The 17,720-nt window shown below is 32.5% G+C and overlaps 1 protein-coding gene across 1 annotated transcript; it reads right to left on the bottom strand.

Annotated features, from left to right (window-relative positions):
- Positions 1–12,242: 12,242 nt before the first annotated feature.
- Positions 12,243–13,545, bottom strand: LOC114757516 (uncharacterized). Its single transcript, XM_028946595.1, has 3 exons — positions 13,135–13,545; positions 12,455–12,635; positions 12,243–12,350 (listed from the first exon to the last, which is right to left on the bottom strand). The coding sequence occupies exons 1-3, from the start codon at positions 13,305–13,307 to the stop codon at positions 12,345–12,347; spliced, it is 360 nt and encodes a 119-aa protein (XP_028802428.1). The 5' UTR covers positions 13,308–13,545; the 3' UTR covers positions 12,243–12,344.
- Between the last annotated feature and the right edge of the window lie 4,175 nt (positions 13,546–17,720).

Raw genomic sequence — 17,720 nt, 5'->3', positions numbered from 1 at the left:
CATCTGTTGATCAATAAATTACTCGATAAATGGATACATCTATTAAGTCTATTTCTCTTGTAATTAATTGATAATATGATCGATCAAAGGATTATCAATCAAGGCATCGATCAAGTAAGTTCATCTTACTTTCTGAATATCTGATGATTGATTTTATGTTTTCCAACTTATTGTTTCTAAGATGATCAGATACTTATCACTTGATTTGAGGAAGATTATTTTAGGTAAACAGCCACAATGAATTTATAATGTGAAGAATTGACTTTTGTCAGAAGCTTCCAACGGCTAGTTTCAACAGTCATATTCTTCAAGCTAAGCAAGAAGAAGATGCTCAACGGTCAAATGCCCAACATCATCTATAAATAGAAGAGCATTCAAAACAAGAAAAAGAAGAGTTTCAGCTTACAGCATCAAATGCTAAAATGTCAAATCAACATATTCTCATTTAAAGCTCCGAGAGAAAACTCCCTTTCTCTGTACTATAAAAACTATAACATATGTATTCATAAGATAGAGAGGAGAGTTTCCCAAACGTGCTTAAGATTCATCTATCACTTCTTTAAGAGAAGAAATATTCAATCTTCATTATCATTATCAGATTGTATCCTTACGGTGTGTAAGAGGGAGCATTTATCTCAGTGTGAGGTTGCTGTTGAATAGACTGGTTAGTCTAAGGATTGTAAGTGGCATCACAAGTGCCTGGATCAAACTTATGGTTGTAGTGGTTCTCAAGTACCCATGTTAAACTTGAGGAAGATAGTGGATTGAAAATCTCATGGGGAGCCTGGGGACTGGACGTAGGTTAGTAAGGACCGAATCAGGATAAATCACAGTTTGCATCTTCTCTTAACTTACCTCTTTATATTTCCAACTAAACCATTTTACTACTATGATTATACTTATGTCAATTCATTATTTTTATACTCAAAATTTATTATGAATTTTATTATATTACGAAAAGGTTTTTGATTTTACTTAACAGCTAATTCACCTCCCTCTTGGGTGATCAGCCATTCTTACATGTCACGTGTTGATGCAATAATTACTTTCACTTGCTATTCAAGGCATTATGAAAACCAATCTGAGAAATACTATTACAAAACTTTGTATGTTTTTTAGTACCATTTTACTACTGTGAGAAAATGAAGGTTATGTGATCCTCTCCCAATTAGAAATGCATTTTTCTCCATCATTTTTTGATATTGTGGTCCACTTGATAGCTCATCTTGTGTGAGAGATAAGACTTTATGGCCCTATGTGTTTAAGATGGATGTACCCTTTTGAGAGATACATGAAAATCCTAAAAGGATACTCTAAGAATCCTTATCAGCCTGAGGCATCAATTGTTGAGAGATATGAAACTGAGGAGGCAGTTGAATTTTGTAACGCATATCTTGATAGGGTAAAGGCAGTTGGTCTTCCTCAATCTCGACATGATCAGGAGAGAAGAAAGGGAACACAGGGTGTCATAGTGAGGTCTATGTCAAGAGAAGTTGTAATGCAGGCACATCTATACATTTTAAACAACACGGATGAAGTTTTGCCTTACTTGAATGCTCACAAGAATATGCTGAAGAACTTGAATCCAAGAAAGAATGATATGCAACTAGCTAATGAACATAATAAGTCATTTGTAGAGTGGTTCAAGCAAGAAGTGTTAAAAGATGGCAATCCTTCTGAGACAATACAGAGGCTAGCTGCAGGGCCTTCTTTTGAGGTTTTGTGTTGGGGCAGATATGACATAAATGGTTATTCATTTTACAAAAAAACCCAAGACGATAAAAGTACCATGCAGAACAGTGGGATGATAGTAGTAGCGGAAGCTATGTATTTTGCTAGTTCTAAAGATAGAAACCCAGCGTTGGCAGCAATGTCCTATTATGGAATAATAGAAGAGATATGGGAGGTTAGTTATACTAAGTTTAAAGTTCCCATCTTCAAATGTAAGTGGGTTAATAATAATACTGTGCAAATAGATGAAGAATTTGGATTTGTTTCGATCGATCTTGAGAGGTTTGGATATGGAGATGAGCCATTTATTTTGGCAAGTCAAGCAAAACAAGTGTTTTTAGTTCCTGATCTAACAAAAAAGAAATTGTCTATCGTGCTCAAGGTAAGAGGCAAGGAGTTGGTGAAGATGATGGTGACTTAGAGTTTAATCTTGATGAAACCCCGCCTTTCACAGTTACTCGACCTAAAACAGTCGAATTAAATTTGGTAGATGATGACTATGCTGTTAGAGATGATCATTGTGAAGGAATTTGGGAGGATAATCGTTGTAAGGCTTAAATGAATTATTTGATTTTTTTTGTTAAATATACTTAATAATGTTTTATATTAACTTGATATTTCTTATTTTTACATTTATTAATTTGTTATTCTTTGAACAGGAAATGGATAGATCAGGTCAACAGGGTTCTGGAGATGACAGCTCTTTTACTAGCCACAAAAAGGGTAGAGGACCAACCCGTATGAGGCATTTGACTTTACGTGATGAGACCACACAGCCTATAAGGATTACAGTGGAGTTTGATGATGATTTGAAGCCTATAGGAAAGACTGGGGATCAATTTACTAGTTATGTGGGTTATGTCGCATGTAGTAAAATTGGGATTGATATTCCTAGCTGGAAGAAGGTGGACAAAGATTTGAAACAAAACATTTGGGAGGATATCTTGGTACATTATGAATTGTTTTCTCTACTTGTTTCAACTATAATAACTTATTTACTTTATAACGCTATGCTATTGTATTGCAGCTGACATTTGATATTCCCGCCACTAAGCAAATGAGAGACCGTCTATTAAAGCAACTTAATGAATGGTGGAGGGATTTTAAAGCCACACTTACAAAACATTATATTCATGGAAAAAGAAAAGGTGAGCATCCTAAGGAATGATACTCGTTTATTAGTGACGAGGCATAGGAGAGTTTTGTGAAACAATATGAAGACCCTGCTTTTGAGGTTTGGTTTCTTCAAACTTAGTTTTTAATTAGGTCACAATTTATTTAACTAAACTAACTTTGTCAAATTTGTTTCATTGTTATAGGTATTAAGTTAGAAGAACAAACAAATATCTGAGCAGAATGTGTACCCACATACCATGTCTCGTGCAGGGTTTAGTGGGTTGGAAAGAAGTATGATGGAGGAGCGGATGAAGAATGCACAGATGGCTGTTACTTCAGATCCTACTGGCTATATTCCACCCATTGAGCATCCTTCTCACCAAGAAAATAGAAGGCGGCGAGGATTAAAAAGGGTCAATACATTACTCCATAGTCTACTGCTATTGCTGAGAGGATTGCAAGTAATATTTAAGAGTTATGCTTCATTAATTGCTTTTTTTCAATTATCTTAAATTGAGTTTGTTGCTTTAATATTACAGGATACACTTGAGGAGCAATTATCCCAAGATACATTTGTCCCTCAAGGACAGATGGATATCTTAGCCACTGTCATTGGAAAGGCTGACCATCCCGGCAAAGTCAGAAGGACACCTAAAGGGATTGGTATTAAACAATTTTTTAGCTCTGGTTCATGAAGAAGCACTGGATCATCCTCCGCGAACATGGTATCTAAAGAGGAGCTCGACCAATGATTACAGGAAGAAACAGAGAGAGTTCGAGCTGAACTCAGTCAACAACACATGACAGAGATGCAAAAGATACATGACAAATTCGATGCCAAGTTTCAATAGGCTATGATGATGATGGGCACGAGCGGATTCCAGATGCCTTGAGTATCTAAACCTTCCCAAGTAATAATCACACATCTTTTTAAATCTTCTAAAGGTTTATTTGATCTATTTAAACTTATTTAATGTGCCTTAACTAATTTCATATTAAGTTTCAGGGTTCACCTGTGATAAAAAGCGGTAAGGGCAGTAATAATCAAACACAGCAACTAACAGTGTCTAACCTTGAACCTAGCCTTGACCCTGTCGAAGACAATAGAATGCGTGTGTTCTCTATGTAGATTATGAAAATTTACCTATTCATGTCGCTTGAGCATTTATGGGCACAACGATTCATGGCAAGAAAATTCCGAGCGATCAAACAAGGGTGACAGTGGAGAGGATTCTTTGTGGTTAGGGCGGTACACCAATGCCTAATCCTACTGATGAGGTTTGACTATTGGCCCAAGCTAAAGGACATTTCATTTTGTGGCTAAAGAGACTTATTGCAAAGCTAGTGGTGAAGAAGGCAGCAACAAAGAAGGATACAAAGAGCGTATCATCAAATCCTGTCCTCCTGCCTCTTCCTGGTGATGTTGTGCTTATGTATTCCAGTCTGGAGCTTCTTTATTTTGTAGTGCCAAACATGGATAAACCCATTACTTTTAAGATGCCGTTGGGGATTGTGGGTTCAGATATATATATGACTTCACCATTGACAAGAATACCTCGTTCAGTTCCTCAACTTTGAGGAGCTTGATATAATCTTCATGCAACTCGCTATTTTGTAAGTTACAATATTATTTTCTTATTTCATGTTATACTATATGCATATCTTAATGTTTCTTATTTAAACAATAGGCACTTTACTCAAATCTGTCGGAATGGAGGACTTGAAGGAACATATGGTTTTATGTGTCCTCAAAGGATGCAGAAAGAGCTTAATACTATGGAAGCGAGGTTGATCTACATGATGACCACAATAACTTAGACCAGAAAGCCAATATATTTTGTACCTTACGTGGAAGGATAAGTGTATTATTGTATTTGAGATACACAAGTTGTATGTATAGGATTATAATTAACATGGTTTGTATTTTGCAGTTATCATTGGACTCTAATTGTTTGTGCCCCTTTTGATAACAAAGTTTACTGGTTTGATTCCCTCTGTGGAAGTCCATCAGAAGAAACCAGAGATGTCATCAACACGTTAGTTTATGTTTATATATTTATTACGTGTAAAATTTATAAAAACATGCTCTAACATCATTTTCTTTTATATTGTTGATAGGGCTTTTCATGGTTCTAATGTTGTGGCGATTAAATAAAATAGACAACCACTAATATGGATTCTCCCAAAGGTATATTGTTTTGAGCTAAATATATACTTTTAATCCTTTTTAGATGAATTAAAGTTAATGTTTATAATTAATAATGTCTAATATTCAATGTTGTGGCGATTAAACAAAATAGACAACCACTAACATGGATTCTCCCAAAGGTATATTGTTTTGAGCTAAATATATACTTTTAATCATTTTTAGATGAATTAAAGTTAATGTTTATAATTAATAATGTCTAATATTCAATTTTATATTTCATTTTGGTAGTCTCTTTGTCAACAAGGATATGTTGAATGTGGATATTATGTCATCCGCTATATGAATGACATCATTGAGACAGGAGTGACTGAGAAATTAGACAAGGTAAAGATAAGTTACGTTGCAAGACATTCTTCAATTCATTTCACATTTTTGATTAAATTCACTATGTTATTTTTGATTAACAGGTATTTCAAAATACTGCGCCATATCCTATAGATGACATCAATTTGATGAGGGACACTTTGTTAACAACATTGTTGCAGAATGTTGAAACTTTCAAATAGTTAGGTCATTCCTCAAAAAATTCTTTGTTAGATATTTTCTCTTGGTTCCCTCCTATACATTTTCATTATTTCTATTGTATAGATAGAAGTAGTTACTTTTCTTTCAAGATGTTGGTTCTCTTGGTTCCTATACGTGTTCTTTGATCTTAGGTTCCAGTTAGTTCTCTTGGTTCGCTATTTTTGCTTTGTGCCTATGTCAAAAGAAATTTCAATGCTTGCTGTATATATTAACTAGCAAGTTGATTAATTGTTCATATGGTCATGTTCTACGTATTCTGCACTGCCTATATTTATTTGGAACTGTAAACTGTAGGGTGGTAAAAAAAATCACGCAAACTTTTTTTAAAAAAATAAATTTTAACGACGGTTATTTAAATAACCGTCGTTAAAACTCTTTTCCATGGTGGTTATGTAAAAAACCGTCGTGGAAAATTACACTATAACGGCAGTTATTAATTAAACCGCCGTTGAAAGTTAACTTTCCACAGTGGTTTTTTACATAACTGTCGTAGAAAATCAATTTTCCACGGTGGTTCTCAATCGCTATGATTTGTAAACCTTTCAATGTCGACTGTATCAACTTCGCCTCCAAAACCGCCATGAAAAACCACTAATAACCACCATTAAAAGCTTTTTTTTTTGGCAGTATTGTCACTAATAATTAGCGATAGAGATTGAAATTCTAAAATTACATAGCTAATTTATATCATTTTTATAATTTTATAATACTACCTCTTATCTTAAATATAAGATCTAATTTCTAGTATAGATTGTACTATAAATTAGATTTTATATATGGTAACGGAGATATTACCAAGTTTCTATTATCGGCCGAGTCACATCACTCCCTTATTACGTGTTTATTGCATTTGCCCCAAAATGTTTGTGGTTTCCATGCTGCGTAAGGAATATATGTTGAGCGCTTGAAAAAATTAGGAGTCCAATTGAATGATATGTTAGGATCCGTTTGAGTTTACCAGAAATTTTTAGTTACATTCGAGAATGAATGTAGAAAGGCATAGGGTTTCCAAATCTTGATTTTTTGATTCCTTCTTTTGCCAAGCGTCGTAATTCCTTGAAAGAGAAAGTAACATTATATATTAATCTTAAATAAACATATTTTGTAAAAAATAATTGAATAAACATACTAAATATTATAAATAGGGAGACAAAATGAATCAAAATTTTATATTTAAGGCAAAAGTAAATTTCTCTAGCTCTTACGTTTAACATCAGAGGAGTATCATCAACATAAGAGTATAATCAAATTGAAGACTATCATAACATGATCATCTAAAAAACACGGCCCATGTCGGTTGTGATTTTTTTGTTTTTCCCCCGCCATATCGGTTGTGATAAGCGGGTCTTCCGTTTAAAACTGGAGGAGTATATCTTGTAGTGTCACATTATTTATATTCCATGTGATCTTTATTATGAGAACCTCGAGTCCTCAGGTATGTTTTCATGATGTAGCATATTTTTTCTAAAGTATTATATTTTTCACCTAGTATCCTTAACTAGTAATAAAACTAACTAATTAACCAAACTTTTCTAACTAATAACTTTTATTGAGAGCAATTTAGTATTTATACATTCAAATTTTGATTTTGGTTCTTTTAAATAACTACCATTTTAAAAAGTATTCTCAATAAATATCATTCTCTCGAAATTCTTGGTTCTAATTTTTGTTTGTTTGTTTTTTTTTTTTAAGTTCAAAGCAGTTGACTTAGAGCCTATTTGTAAGAGCATTTTGGTGGGTAATGGTGCGGTGCAAATAACAAACTATGCTATTGATGAAATTTGATTGTTTGTATTAGCGACAAGAAAATTGTGCTTTTACATCAAAAGCTACAATAAGTCATGGCAAAAATTTGCTACTCATGACCTTTCAATCGTGGGGAGAGAAAAAATTAGAGTTGATGAGAAGTCTTCAAAGCCAGAGAGAGAAGTTAAAAAAAAAGGTGGGTTCCACCTGAAGGAATTTATTACTCCTCTCTCCCATGTTGCCCGTCATCACTTCGTCCACATCATCTATATGTGTTGGTTCGAACTAGAGACCTTCTGCATGCATGTTGAAGCATTTGCTAGTTAAGCTCAGAAGCACCTATAAAATTTTTATGCAAAAATAAATATATATAATATTTCTAATAAAAAATACAAATATATATAGTAAATATTATATACATAATTTAATATATGCTATATAATTTAATATATTATTATTTATTTAAATTTAATTTTTTTATATTTTACTAAAAAATTTCTAGTAATTTATATTTTTATTCAAATATTTAACTAAATAATAAATATATTATATATTTTTATTTTTATCTTCTTCTATAATATTTGTATTCTTAATTTTATATAATATATTATTTAAAAATTATGATATATTATATTTTTATTTTAATAATAGGTTTATAAAAGTAATTATTATATATATTTATATTATATTTTTTGTGATGGATTAGTGATGGAATTGTGATGGAAATCAGTGACAAAAAAATTCCCCACTAATTTCTGTCACAAAATGGGAGTTAGTGACGGAAATTAGTAACAGAATTTGTTTGTCACGAATTTCCATTACTAATCATTTAAAACAAAATTAGTGTCAGACTTGTTACAAAATTTAGTGACGGAATAAAATTTTATCACTAATTCGTCGCTAACTTAGTGACGGAATAATATTTAGTCACTAATCTGTGGCTAATTTAGTGATGAAATAGAATTTCGTCACTACTCTATCACTAATTTAGCGACGAAAATTTTCCATCATTAAATTCTGTCACTAATTTTAGTGACAGAATTTGTGAGGGATTAGCGATGGATTAGTGACAGAATAAAATACTATTGCTAAATTTCGTCACTAATCTCCTTTTTTTGTAGTGTAAATTTTTAGTATGTTTTGAAGTATATATATTAAACAGGTATAAAGTTAAAAAAATTATTATATTTTAAAGAAGAATTAATACAATTTAATGTTTTTATTGATATGTGTAAAGTGCTTTGTAAATAGGACGAGATAGTATCCCTTACAATAAATTAGAAAAAGGATAAAAGAAAATGTATGGGGAAATGTAACTTGAGAGTATAGCATATGAAGGGAAATCAATTATATATATTATTTAATAAAATTCATATTCTTTTTTGTCATTTTAAAACTAAGTTACTTTTCCAATAATAATCTAAACAACTCCACTTTTACAAACTGATTTATTTACAAAATTCAATCTAAATATAAATTATATTACCCAATCTGATTTTTACCTAATTTAAATTTTTTAAAAGTCAAATTGAATATAATAAGTTTTTTTTTTTTACTGCCAATCCAAATAGACCCTTAATTAGTTTGGTTGCTCATTGGAATCAGTCAAATTTTACGAGTGATTTAACTTTAATAAATTAAAGTTACTTGTCATACGTGGCTGATCCCAAATTAGGGAAAATAATCAACTTGCTAATTAAAAATTATACATAAAAGGAAAATAGCTAGTGTTCACAATTACTTTAGTAATTCTTGGATTTTTGGGCTTGGCTCTGCTCTTGATAGGCCAGACTATTTGATTAGATATTAAAAAAATATTCCAATCAAATATCCAAACAAGATTATAATATTTTGACTTAGTCAAAAATCTTAAATCAAATCCAATTGATTAGGATATAAGTTAAATTAATTTATATTGTATAGATTAAATATATATTAGAAATATATATTTAAAATTAATTAAAATTGATTCTGGATTTAAATTCAAATTCATAAACTTATCAATTAAGAGATATGTGGATATTCAAATTCAAATTCAAACTAACAAACTTAGTAGATATTTTGTCTTCCCAAAATACTCCTAGCAAAATATATAAATAGAGGCCTCCATTTTAACTCACTCCCAATGGTTGATTTTTCCTATTCTCTCTCCTCTCCTTAGCCCTACTGTGCTACTCAAGTTTAGACTCTAGTAGTCTAAATTTTGTGTGAGCTGGTCGAGCTCCTAAGAAATAACCCAGATCCAAAAATAAAATAAATCCAACCCAGTATGCGTTTCTTGTTTATATTTAATATTTCTGACAGTAATGAAAAGGTTTAGATATATTTTCTAAAACAAAATAACCATACCGTCAAAAATTCAACCTACATAGTTGGTGTATGTTTTCCAGTACTTAGATTTAATATATGAATCCTATAACCATCATATTATAAATATAAAATTTTTAGAACAAAATGCAACACATAACATAACAAATGTGAAAATCAGAACGAACAAAAATGTTAAATTTTGTCTCCTATACGAAAGCAACACACATAAAATAAAATTTATATCATATTGCAAAATTCTTCAATCTCGTGGTGCCATTTGCAATTTTCACACATGTCTGGATCATTGTCATTGTCGTCTTTAGTCATGAAGCACCAACTTCCAATTCTGAGTCCCCATGTATTTGTGCATGGAACATTTTTATACAAATGATCTCTTACTGTCATCACACACTACAAAAAATCAGCTTTCACTGACAGTCAAGAAGTTGCTGCCGGCGACTTTTTGTCGCCGCAAGGACGCGGCCCTAGTGGCTATCGCTAAAGGTATCTGCGGTGACTTTTTGTTGTCGTCGCAAAAGGTAAACTTTCAGCAGCAACAAATTGTCGCTGCTGAAGTTTCTGTGGTTAGCTTGACAACCCATGTCGTAGTAGAAGGCATCTATTTGGCGGCAACAAATAGAGTCGCCGCTGATGCTCTATTCTGCGGCGACCTTGCTATATTAAGTGGCGACAATATTGTCGCTATAGAATATAGTATTAGCGGTGACTTTCTTTGTTGTGGCTGATGCTCTATTTTGCGGCGACATTATGCTACATTCAGTGGTGACAATATTGTTGCCACAGAATATATAGTATCTGTGGTGACTTTCTTTATCGCCGTTGATGCTCTATTTTGCGGCGACCTAATGTCACCACTGATGCTATATTCAGTGGCGACAATATTGTCGCCGCAGAATATAGTATCTGCGACAACTTCTATAGTTGCCACTGATTCTCTCTTCTGTGGCGATATTTTGGGTCGCTACTGATGCTATCTTCTACATTCAGCAGCAACTAATATTATTATTATTTTACACTATTGTGTGGATAAATGAAATTATTGAAAGTCGCAAAATATGAAAATCAATACCTGCATTAGTTATACCATTGGAAACTAATAAATTAGTTAACATAGTCTTTACACAATTATATAAAACCATCAACATAGTTTAATACTTGTAAAGGAAGTAAAAAAACATAAAAACAATTGTCCTATAAAAAGATAAGTTCATTGACAAGAAAAGAAAACTAAGTTTATAGGCTAGTCGAAAGAGGAGTAGATATAGAATCTGATTGCATCCATTGTAGCAAGGCAGTCAATTGAGCTTGTATTCTCTGCTCCATCATTTGTTCCATTTTTTGCTTGAATTTTGAACGCTCTGCTTCCATCTTTTTCTCAAGTTGCACACTCTCTACTTCCATCCTTTGCTCAAGTTGCATATGCTCTGCTTCCATCTTTGCACGCTCTAATGCAAGATTTGCTTCCATCTTTTCTCGTTCCTCATCAAATCTCCTATTAAACTCTTCTTGAAATTGGTGGTTCATGTTCTCCACAAATGACTTATCAGTAGATTGAGTATGAGCTCTCTTCCTTAAAGGCTCTGCTCCATAGCCTTTTCCTCTCACATACCCTGACCTCTCACTGAGAACAGCAAACAATATCTCATCAGAATTTATTTGAGCATCACTCTCTAACTCTGATGATTGTTGTTGAATAAGATCTTGCATGCGACCCTATGAAATTAAAGTATGAAATTAATAAAATGAAAATGAAATGAAATCAGCAAAAAATATATAAAACATACGTAAATTTGTCTAGAATGTGGATCCGCCCACACTAATTGTCCATCTGCAGCCTTTCTAGTATGTGTTACCTCCCACACCTGATCGGGGGCAGCAGGCTGTCCACTTGTGGGTTCCCTCTACAAGATATAATATACAAAGCAACAAATAATAATATATTTTAAAATAAAAGGAAATAAAAAACATAAAATAAAGTGAAGATGGATTGAACTTACTATCTAGAATTCAACCTCTCCAAATGATCAAGGGCCACAAGTATACTTAGTCACTTGTTTTTCTTGGTTTTGAATGTTTCTTGTACTTTTTTGCTACAACAAATTTGGTGAGTAAACAGGATGTAATGGTTAAAGTGAAAATATGATTTACTTAAAGGGATGGTAATATACCTTGAACTTGTCAGACTAAAAATATGTCATTAACAACTCCCAATCCTGAGAGCTAACAATTTGAGGTGTGTTAGCCAGCCTCTCATCATTAGTATCATATTTCTTATAATGAGTATGTAAATTCGTCTTCCAATTTCTAAAGGCATTTTGCATGGTAGTGATTATCATTTTTTCAAACTTCTCTTCATTTCCTATGTCAGCAGGTTCAAATTTTTCTTAAAACAAACACAAATATAAATACTTAATATGAAAACATAAATAAAATGAGATAAATATAAATATTTGAAATAAAAAGTACCTTCACTTTCAAAATCATATCATCACCATACTTGGAGTAAAGATCCTTCCACTCAACACCATCCTGAAAAGATATTGTGGTCCTGACAATCAAACCACAATAGTTAGCAAAGCTTCTCGCATCATCTCCCACTGCTCTTGTCATAGAATCTGAAACGTTTACTTTAATCTTTGCTCCATATTTGGTCCTCAAGTCTACTTGAAGGGATTTGTAAACTCTTCTACCCTTGTTAACCATGCAAGAAGAGCCTATCATTTATGTCAAAAGATTAAAATAATTAAATATTAAATGTGATGGATAAATTGTTAGTATTAATTAAAGGTAATTTACCTGCATTGCTATGTTGAGTAGGAGAGTTGGCAGGCATTTCCTTAAGTTGCAATTGAAGTGATCGAGATGAAATGCCATGTCTTGTTTGATGTGTAGAGCAAGTACCTTCACTACTTGTGTGACTCTTTGATCCATAGGAAAGACCTTCTCTACCTCGTCCTCTATTGAGCCTGGACATATCCTACAACAATATATACAAATTATATTATTTCATAGCAAACAGGTTTTTAAAAAAAATTTAATTGTAAAGAATTAATTTGCATACTTGTAAAAGCTACCATTTGTAAAGATAATATTCATTCAATTGAGTTTTCTAAGTCACTATCATTTACATCACTATCTTCTGATTCATATCCTACTCCATCTTCTGTTCCAGTTTCTTCTTCAGTATCACTATCATTGTCGTCAATGAAAATATCAGGTTGTATAGGACTTGCATTGTAAATATTTAAGTCAACTACTAATTGTTGATAAGCCTCTTCATCAACCATAGAAACATTGACGCCACTAACATCATCATTCTCAATTGGCATATTAAACAAGTCACGTGTATTAGTTTTAACAATAACAAGCCAACCTTCATGGAAAGAGGGATTGACTCAAAAGTCTTTATGCATTTTATGGGAGGTCTTTAGGTGAAGTTGTTGAGTATATTTTATCTCAAAGTAAGGTTAACATACTTTATAAATGGCCAAACTTCTTCATAGTTTTGGAGCACATACATCCTCACTTGACAATACTCTTCATGGGGAAGAGGGATTGACTCAAAATGTCCCCTAATTTCGCCATTTTTCTTGAATATTGAAAGCTCATAGTTGATTTCAACATTGGTGTCATCATTCCTATATGACATGTTAAATTTTGTAGGAATGTCATTCAAATATCGTGAGCAAAATGTAAGGCTTTCATCTACCAAATATACTTCTGCAATTGATCCTTTAGGTCGAGCCTTGTTACGAACATATGACTTGAGTGTTCGCAAATACCTTTAGTAAAAAAAAATTGATTAGCTTTGAATGATCTTGAATGACAAATTGTAAATCAAATTTATAATATACTTAGTTTGTTACCTTTCAATTGGGTACATCCAACGATATTGAATTGGCCCACCAAGTTTTGTCTCTCCTACCAAGTGTATTGGCAAGTTTTTCCTAATGATGCCTTATCTGTATAACGAATGAATATGGGGGATAATGAATGCCGTATCAAGATCAGCATTAGTTTTATTTGTTTTATTGATTTAATAGTGTTAAATTTATTATAATAATTATAAATAAGTATAGCAACAAGAGTTGGGTCTAACTGTAAGGGCTAATCTTTCATAATATGACAAAACAATGTTTGAATTTTCCTTCGAGAGGTGTCTACATTTGATGATTGACAATGCTTAGCAAAAGAAATTATAAGTTTGATCATCCTTCCATTAGTATTCCATTTGACATCATATATGTATATATAATATGCAGGTACATGTGTTTTAGTAAATTTTAATTAATCACACTTTAACAAAAAAAAATTAATGGTATTACTATTTAATTAATTAACTATATACATGACTTTATTAACTATCTCTCTCACACATAGTTTAACTAATTATATTATCTTCTTCAATTATATTATTTCTTACCCCTCTCATATAGATGTTCATTGTCAAAGTGATTATTATGTTATGCAAATATACCCAAACTAATTTAATTATAATCATCTTTCCCTCATAAACTTAACTATAATACCCTTCTCACACACACACACATCCTATCCCCTTTCAGTTATATTACCTCTACCTTGCACCCTCACCACTTTCTCCTCTTTCCTCACCTCACAAACATGCATCCCACTCATGCATGCTTCCGCGTCACTCCTCCATATACAGTATCTTTTTAATTCTATCTCTTACACATATAATTGAAATATATCTATTTTATACATACTACACACTCCATCCCTCTCCCTTTCTCTCTCAAATACCACATTAATTTGCCCTAAGTCTCTCTATATCACAATAATACAGGAAAAAATATTAGTTATCAAAGTTAGTTACATCAGTAAAAAAGTTATAATATAAATGTATTATAATTTTTTTAAGAACATAAATATAAACCCCAAAAAACTTTCAGCGATGACAATGTGTTGTCGCCGCTGAAAGTATCAACTTTCAGCGCCGACACAATAAAGTCGCCGCAAAAGGAGACAACTTTCAGTGGCGACATATTTAGTCACCGCTGAAAGTTGACCCTTCATTTGTCACCGCCAAAGGTTGAACCTTTCAACGGCGACACAATAAAGTCATCACAGAAGGTAACAACTTTCAATGGCGATATTTTTATTGCCGCCAAAAGGTCAACTTTCAGCGGCGACAAAAAAAGTCACTGCAAAAAGTCATCACTGAAAATTCTTTTTTTTTTTTGTAGTGACAAGACTAGCATGCATATTATTCCACCTCAAATAGCGAACAAATTCTGCAACATTGTTCTTATAACTAAGGACGAAACATTCTTTATTCCTTTAAAACCTCAAATATCCCAAAGCTACCTCAAGTTCTTGTGTCCTTAAAATTCTTGTTGTGTCAGTGCTCATTAGAACAATCATGGCAAAGGCATACATTAATCTAGTGTGTCCATTTTGGGCAACCATACATGCCATATCCGACCCTTTCTCGTAAAGCTCCAAGTCAATGATTCTTGTAAAGCTGAGTCCCGCTTGATCTGCAATGACTTAAGAATGAATTTTCCTGTCGAATTTCTTGGAATCCAAAGAAGCATGCATGCTTGTATACATGGTCGTCATTTGTTATATTGAGCAGCTCTTTGGAAGTCAGTTTAAGGTGACAAAGGTCAGTGAGTGATTGAGATTCAGCTTTTGAATAATGTGCTGCAATGCCTCCGTTGGCAAGCCACAAGCTATGCTGTCAGAATTTTCCTCACAAGTAGTGGTTTCAATCATTTTAAGCGGTGGTGAATCAACCATAGTTATTGGAATTGCAATCTAGCTGAACCAGAAAAAATTATAATATAGATGTCAAAAATATACAAAAAATAACAAAGAAAAATATAAAAACTAATAATGCACATATATATGATCATAATAACATTTAATATTTAAATCAAAATATAGTAACTTGATAGCTTCTTAAGGAAGAAGTTTTAGAGAGTGAGAAAGTAAACAGGAACACAGGACCGAACTAAAACATCAAATTTACAAAAGGAATGCATATAATATAAGTTTGAATCAGCAGATCTTGATGAGTCTTGCTACATATGGAATAAACAATTTTTCATATTCATTCTAGTTTAAATCAGACAGCTCAATTAATTGGCCAGTATGATTTGTTCTTTTCATACAGAAAGTTCCAAAATATATCGATGATGATATAAGAACTTGTTTATATTGTTCATGATTCAGCTCTTTTAATATTCATCTTCCTAGGCGCTATGTTGTCGTGTATTACGTTTTGTATATATGAATTGTTTGGTTATGGTTAAGAAACAAAAAAGAAATTGAATAAACATTATATACGAAAGATCTTAAAATAGCTTTACCAAAACTGTATGCTTTACCCGTGCGTTAGAAGTCTCGTTAATTGTGCCTTAGAAGCCTCTTTAATTGAAAGATTGGTTTTGTTCTGTGAGAAAATTTGGATCACTCAACAAGGGATGTGGGTGTGTGTGTGTATTGCCAAAGGAAAGGATAAATCATATATCTATATATTTATCTATATCTATACATATATCTCAATATAATAGATATGATATGATATATAGGGAAGGGATAAATCTGAAAAACAGAAAAGATATAAATAATTATAAAAATGAAAAAATAGGAAAATAGAAATTACGGTATACTAGAAGTAGCGGATGATTTCTTGACGGGGTGCGGGAATTGATTATCATTTCAGTGAATGGATAGTCATTTATCTAGAGATTTATTTTTCTTTTAAATGTGGTAATTATTTTTAAAAATTACACTTATATGAAAGGATGGGGAAATTAATTGTAATTTGCTCCAAGATTCAAAAAGTAGGAGGGTTGCCGAAGCAAATTAAATTCATCAAAAATAAAAGAGAAGAAGCTTAGAGTTCCACTTTCTTACTTTAAAAAGATAGGTTCAGAGTGAAATGCAGCATACTTGTAAATAGTTCCCATGGTGTAATATTTGGGAATTACTTTTATTATTTATAGTATTTGGATAAAACAGCCTCACCTTCACTAAGCAGCTTCCCTCACACTTTACTGTTCATGTGAACATTAGTGGCTTCATTGGGCATTTGATGCTCAAGAGTGTTGGACTCCGTGCTTCCTCTCCATATGTTCGGCCTAATGTTTCGTTGACTCAATCACACGTGAGTTGGCAAGCAGGGACCACCATGTGCTGTGGCTGCAAGCTATCCAACTGCTTCCTCAAATGTAGTTACGTGCGGAAACGTTTTGCATTTATTTTCTGGCTAAAGCCTTTAATCCTTTAACTTATGCAAAATTTTATTTTGGTCTCTTAACTTTAAAAAGTAAATCTTTAATCTCTAATCCTAAAACTGTTAATAAAAAAAATAATAATATTAAGCTCCTGAATGCTGATAAAACATTATTAAATACTAACATATTAAGTTTAATATTCAAAACAACCATGATTGTTGTAAAAAATTATTATTTAAGACTAGTAATTTTAGGGTTAAAAGACTAAAAATATACTTTTTAAAGTTAAGAGATCAAAATAAAACCTTATGTAAAATTAAAAGACTAAAAGTATACTTTAGCCTATTTTCTTCATCCTCCTCACTTTCCACTGCTATATAGCACTTGCACTCGTCACTTCCACAGACATTTCACTCCGCGGTTCCGATGTTAGAATCTCTTGTTGCTCTATACTATAACTTGACATGACCTTGCAATGTGATGGGCTCGACGAGATTGCTCTATCTGCGGACACTTGGAAGGTGGTCGTGAAAGTGGATAGATAGTTCATCAGGGCCGCCTTGTCGCTGATGGTCAAGTATTCAAGGCACAACAATCCAAAAAAAAAAAATCCAAATGATCAAGTAAGAGTGATGGTGGATAAACTCCGTAATGGCCAAGATGATCCACCAGTTCCCAATCTTATCGATAAGGTTAGATTATTGGCCCAATCTAAAAGAAGTTTCACTTTGTGTCCAAAAAAACTTATTGAAAAACTAGTAGCAACAACAAAGAAGATAATAATGAAAAAGGCGACAAAAAACGAAGTTCCTGTCCTCAATCTCCTTGATGCCGACGTTGCAATTAAATTTAGAAGT

The sequence above is a fragment of the Neltuma alba genome, unplaced genomic scaffold (assembly GCF_004799145.2).
Source record: "Neltuma alba isolate B1F8T4 unplaced genomic scaffold, ASM479914v2 tig00001496_pilon, whole genome shotgun sequence".
Lineage (NCBI taxonomy): Eukaryota > Viridiplantae > Streptophyta > Magnoliopsida > Fabales > Fabaceae > Neltuma > Neltuma alba.
Note: the sequence above shows the minus strand (reverse complement) of the source record. Positions and strands in the feature narration are given on the sequence as shown.

Coding starts and splice junctions, on each gene's coding strand:
- LOC114757516 (XM_028946595.1), bottom strand. CDS start 13,307: ATGTCATATAGGAATGATGACACCAATGTTGAAATCAACTATGAGCTT. Junction 12,636..13,134: donor GAAGTTTGGCCATTTATAAA/GTATGTTAACCT, acceptor ATATTGTTGTAG/GATATGTCCAGGCTCAATAG.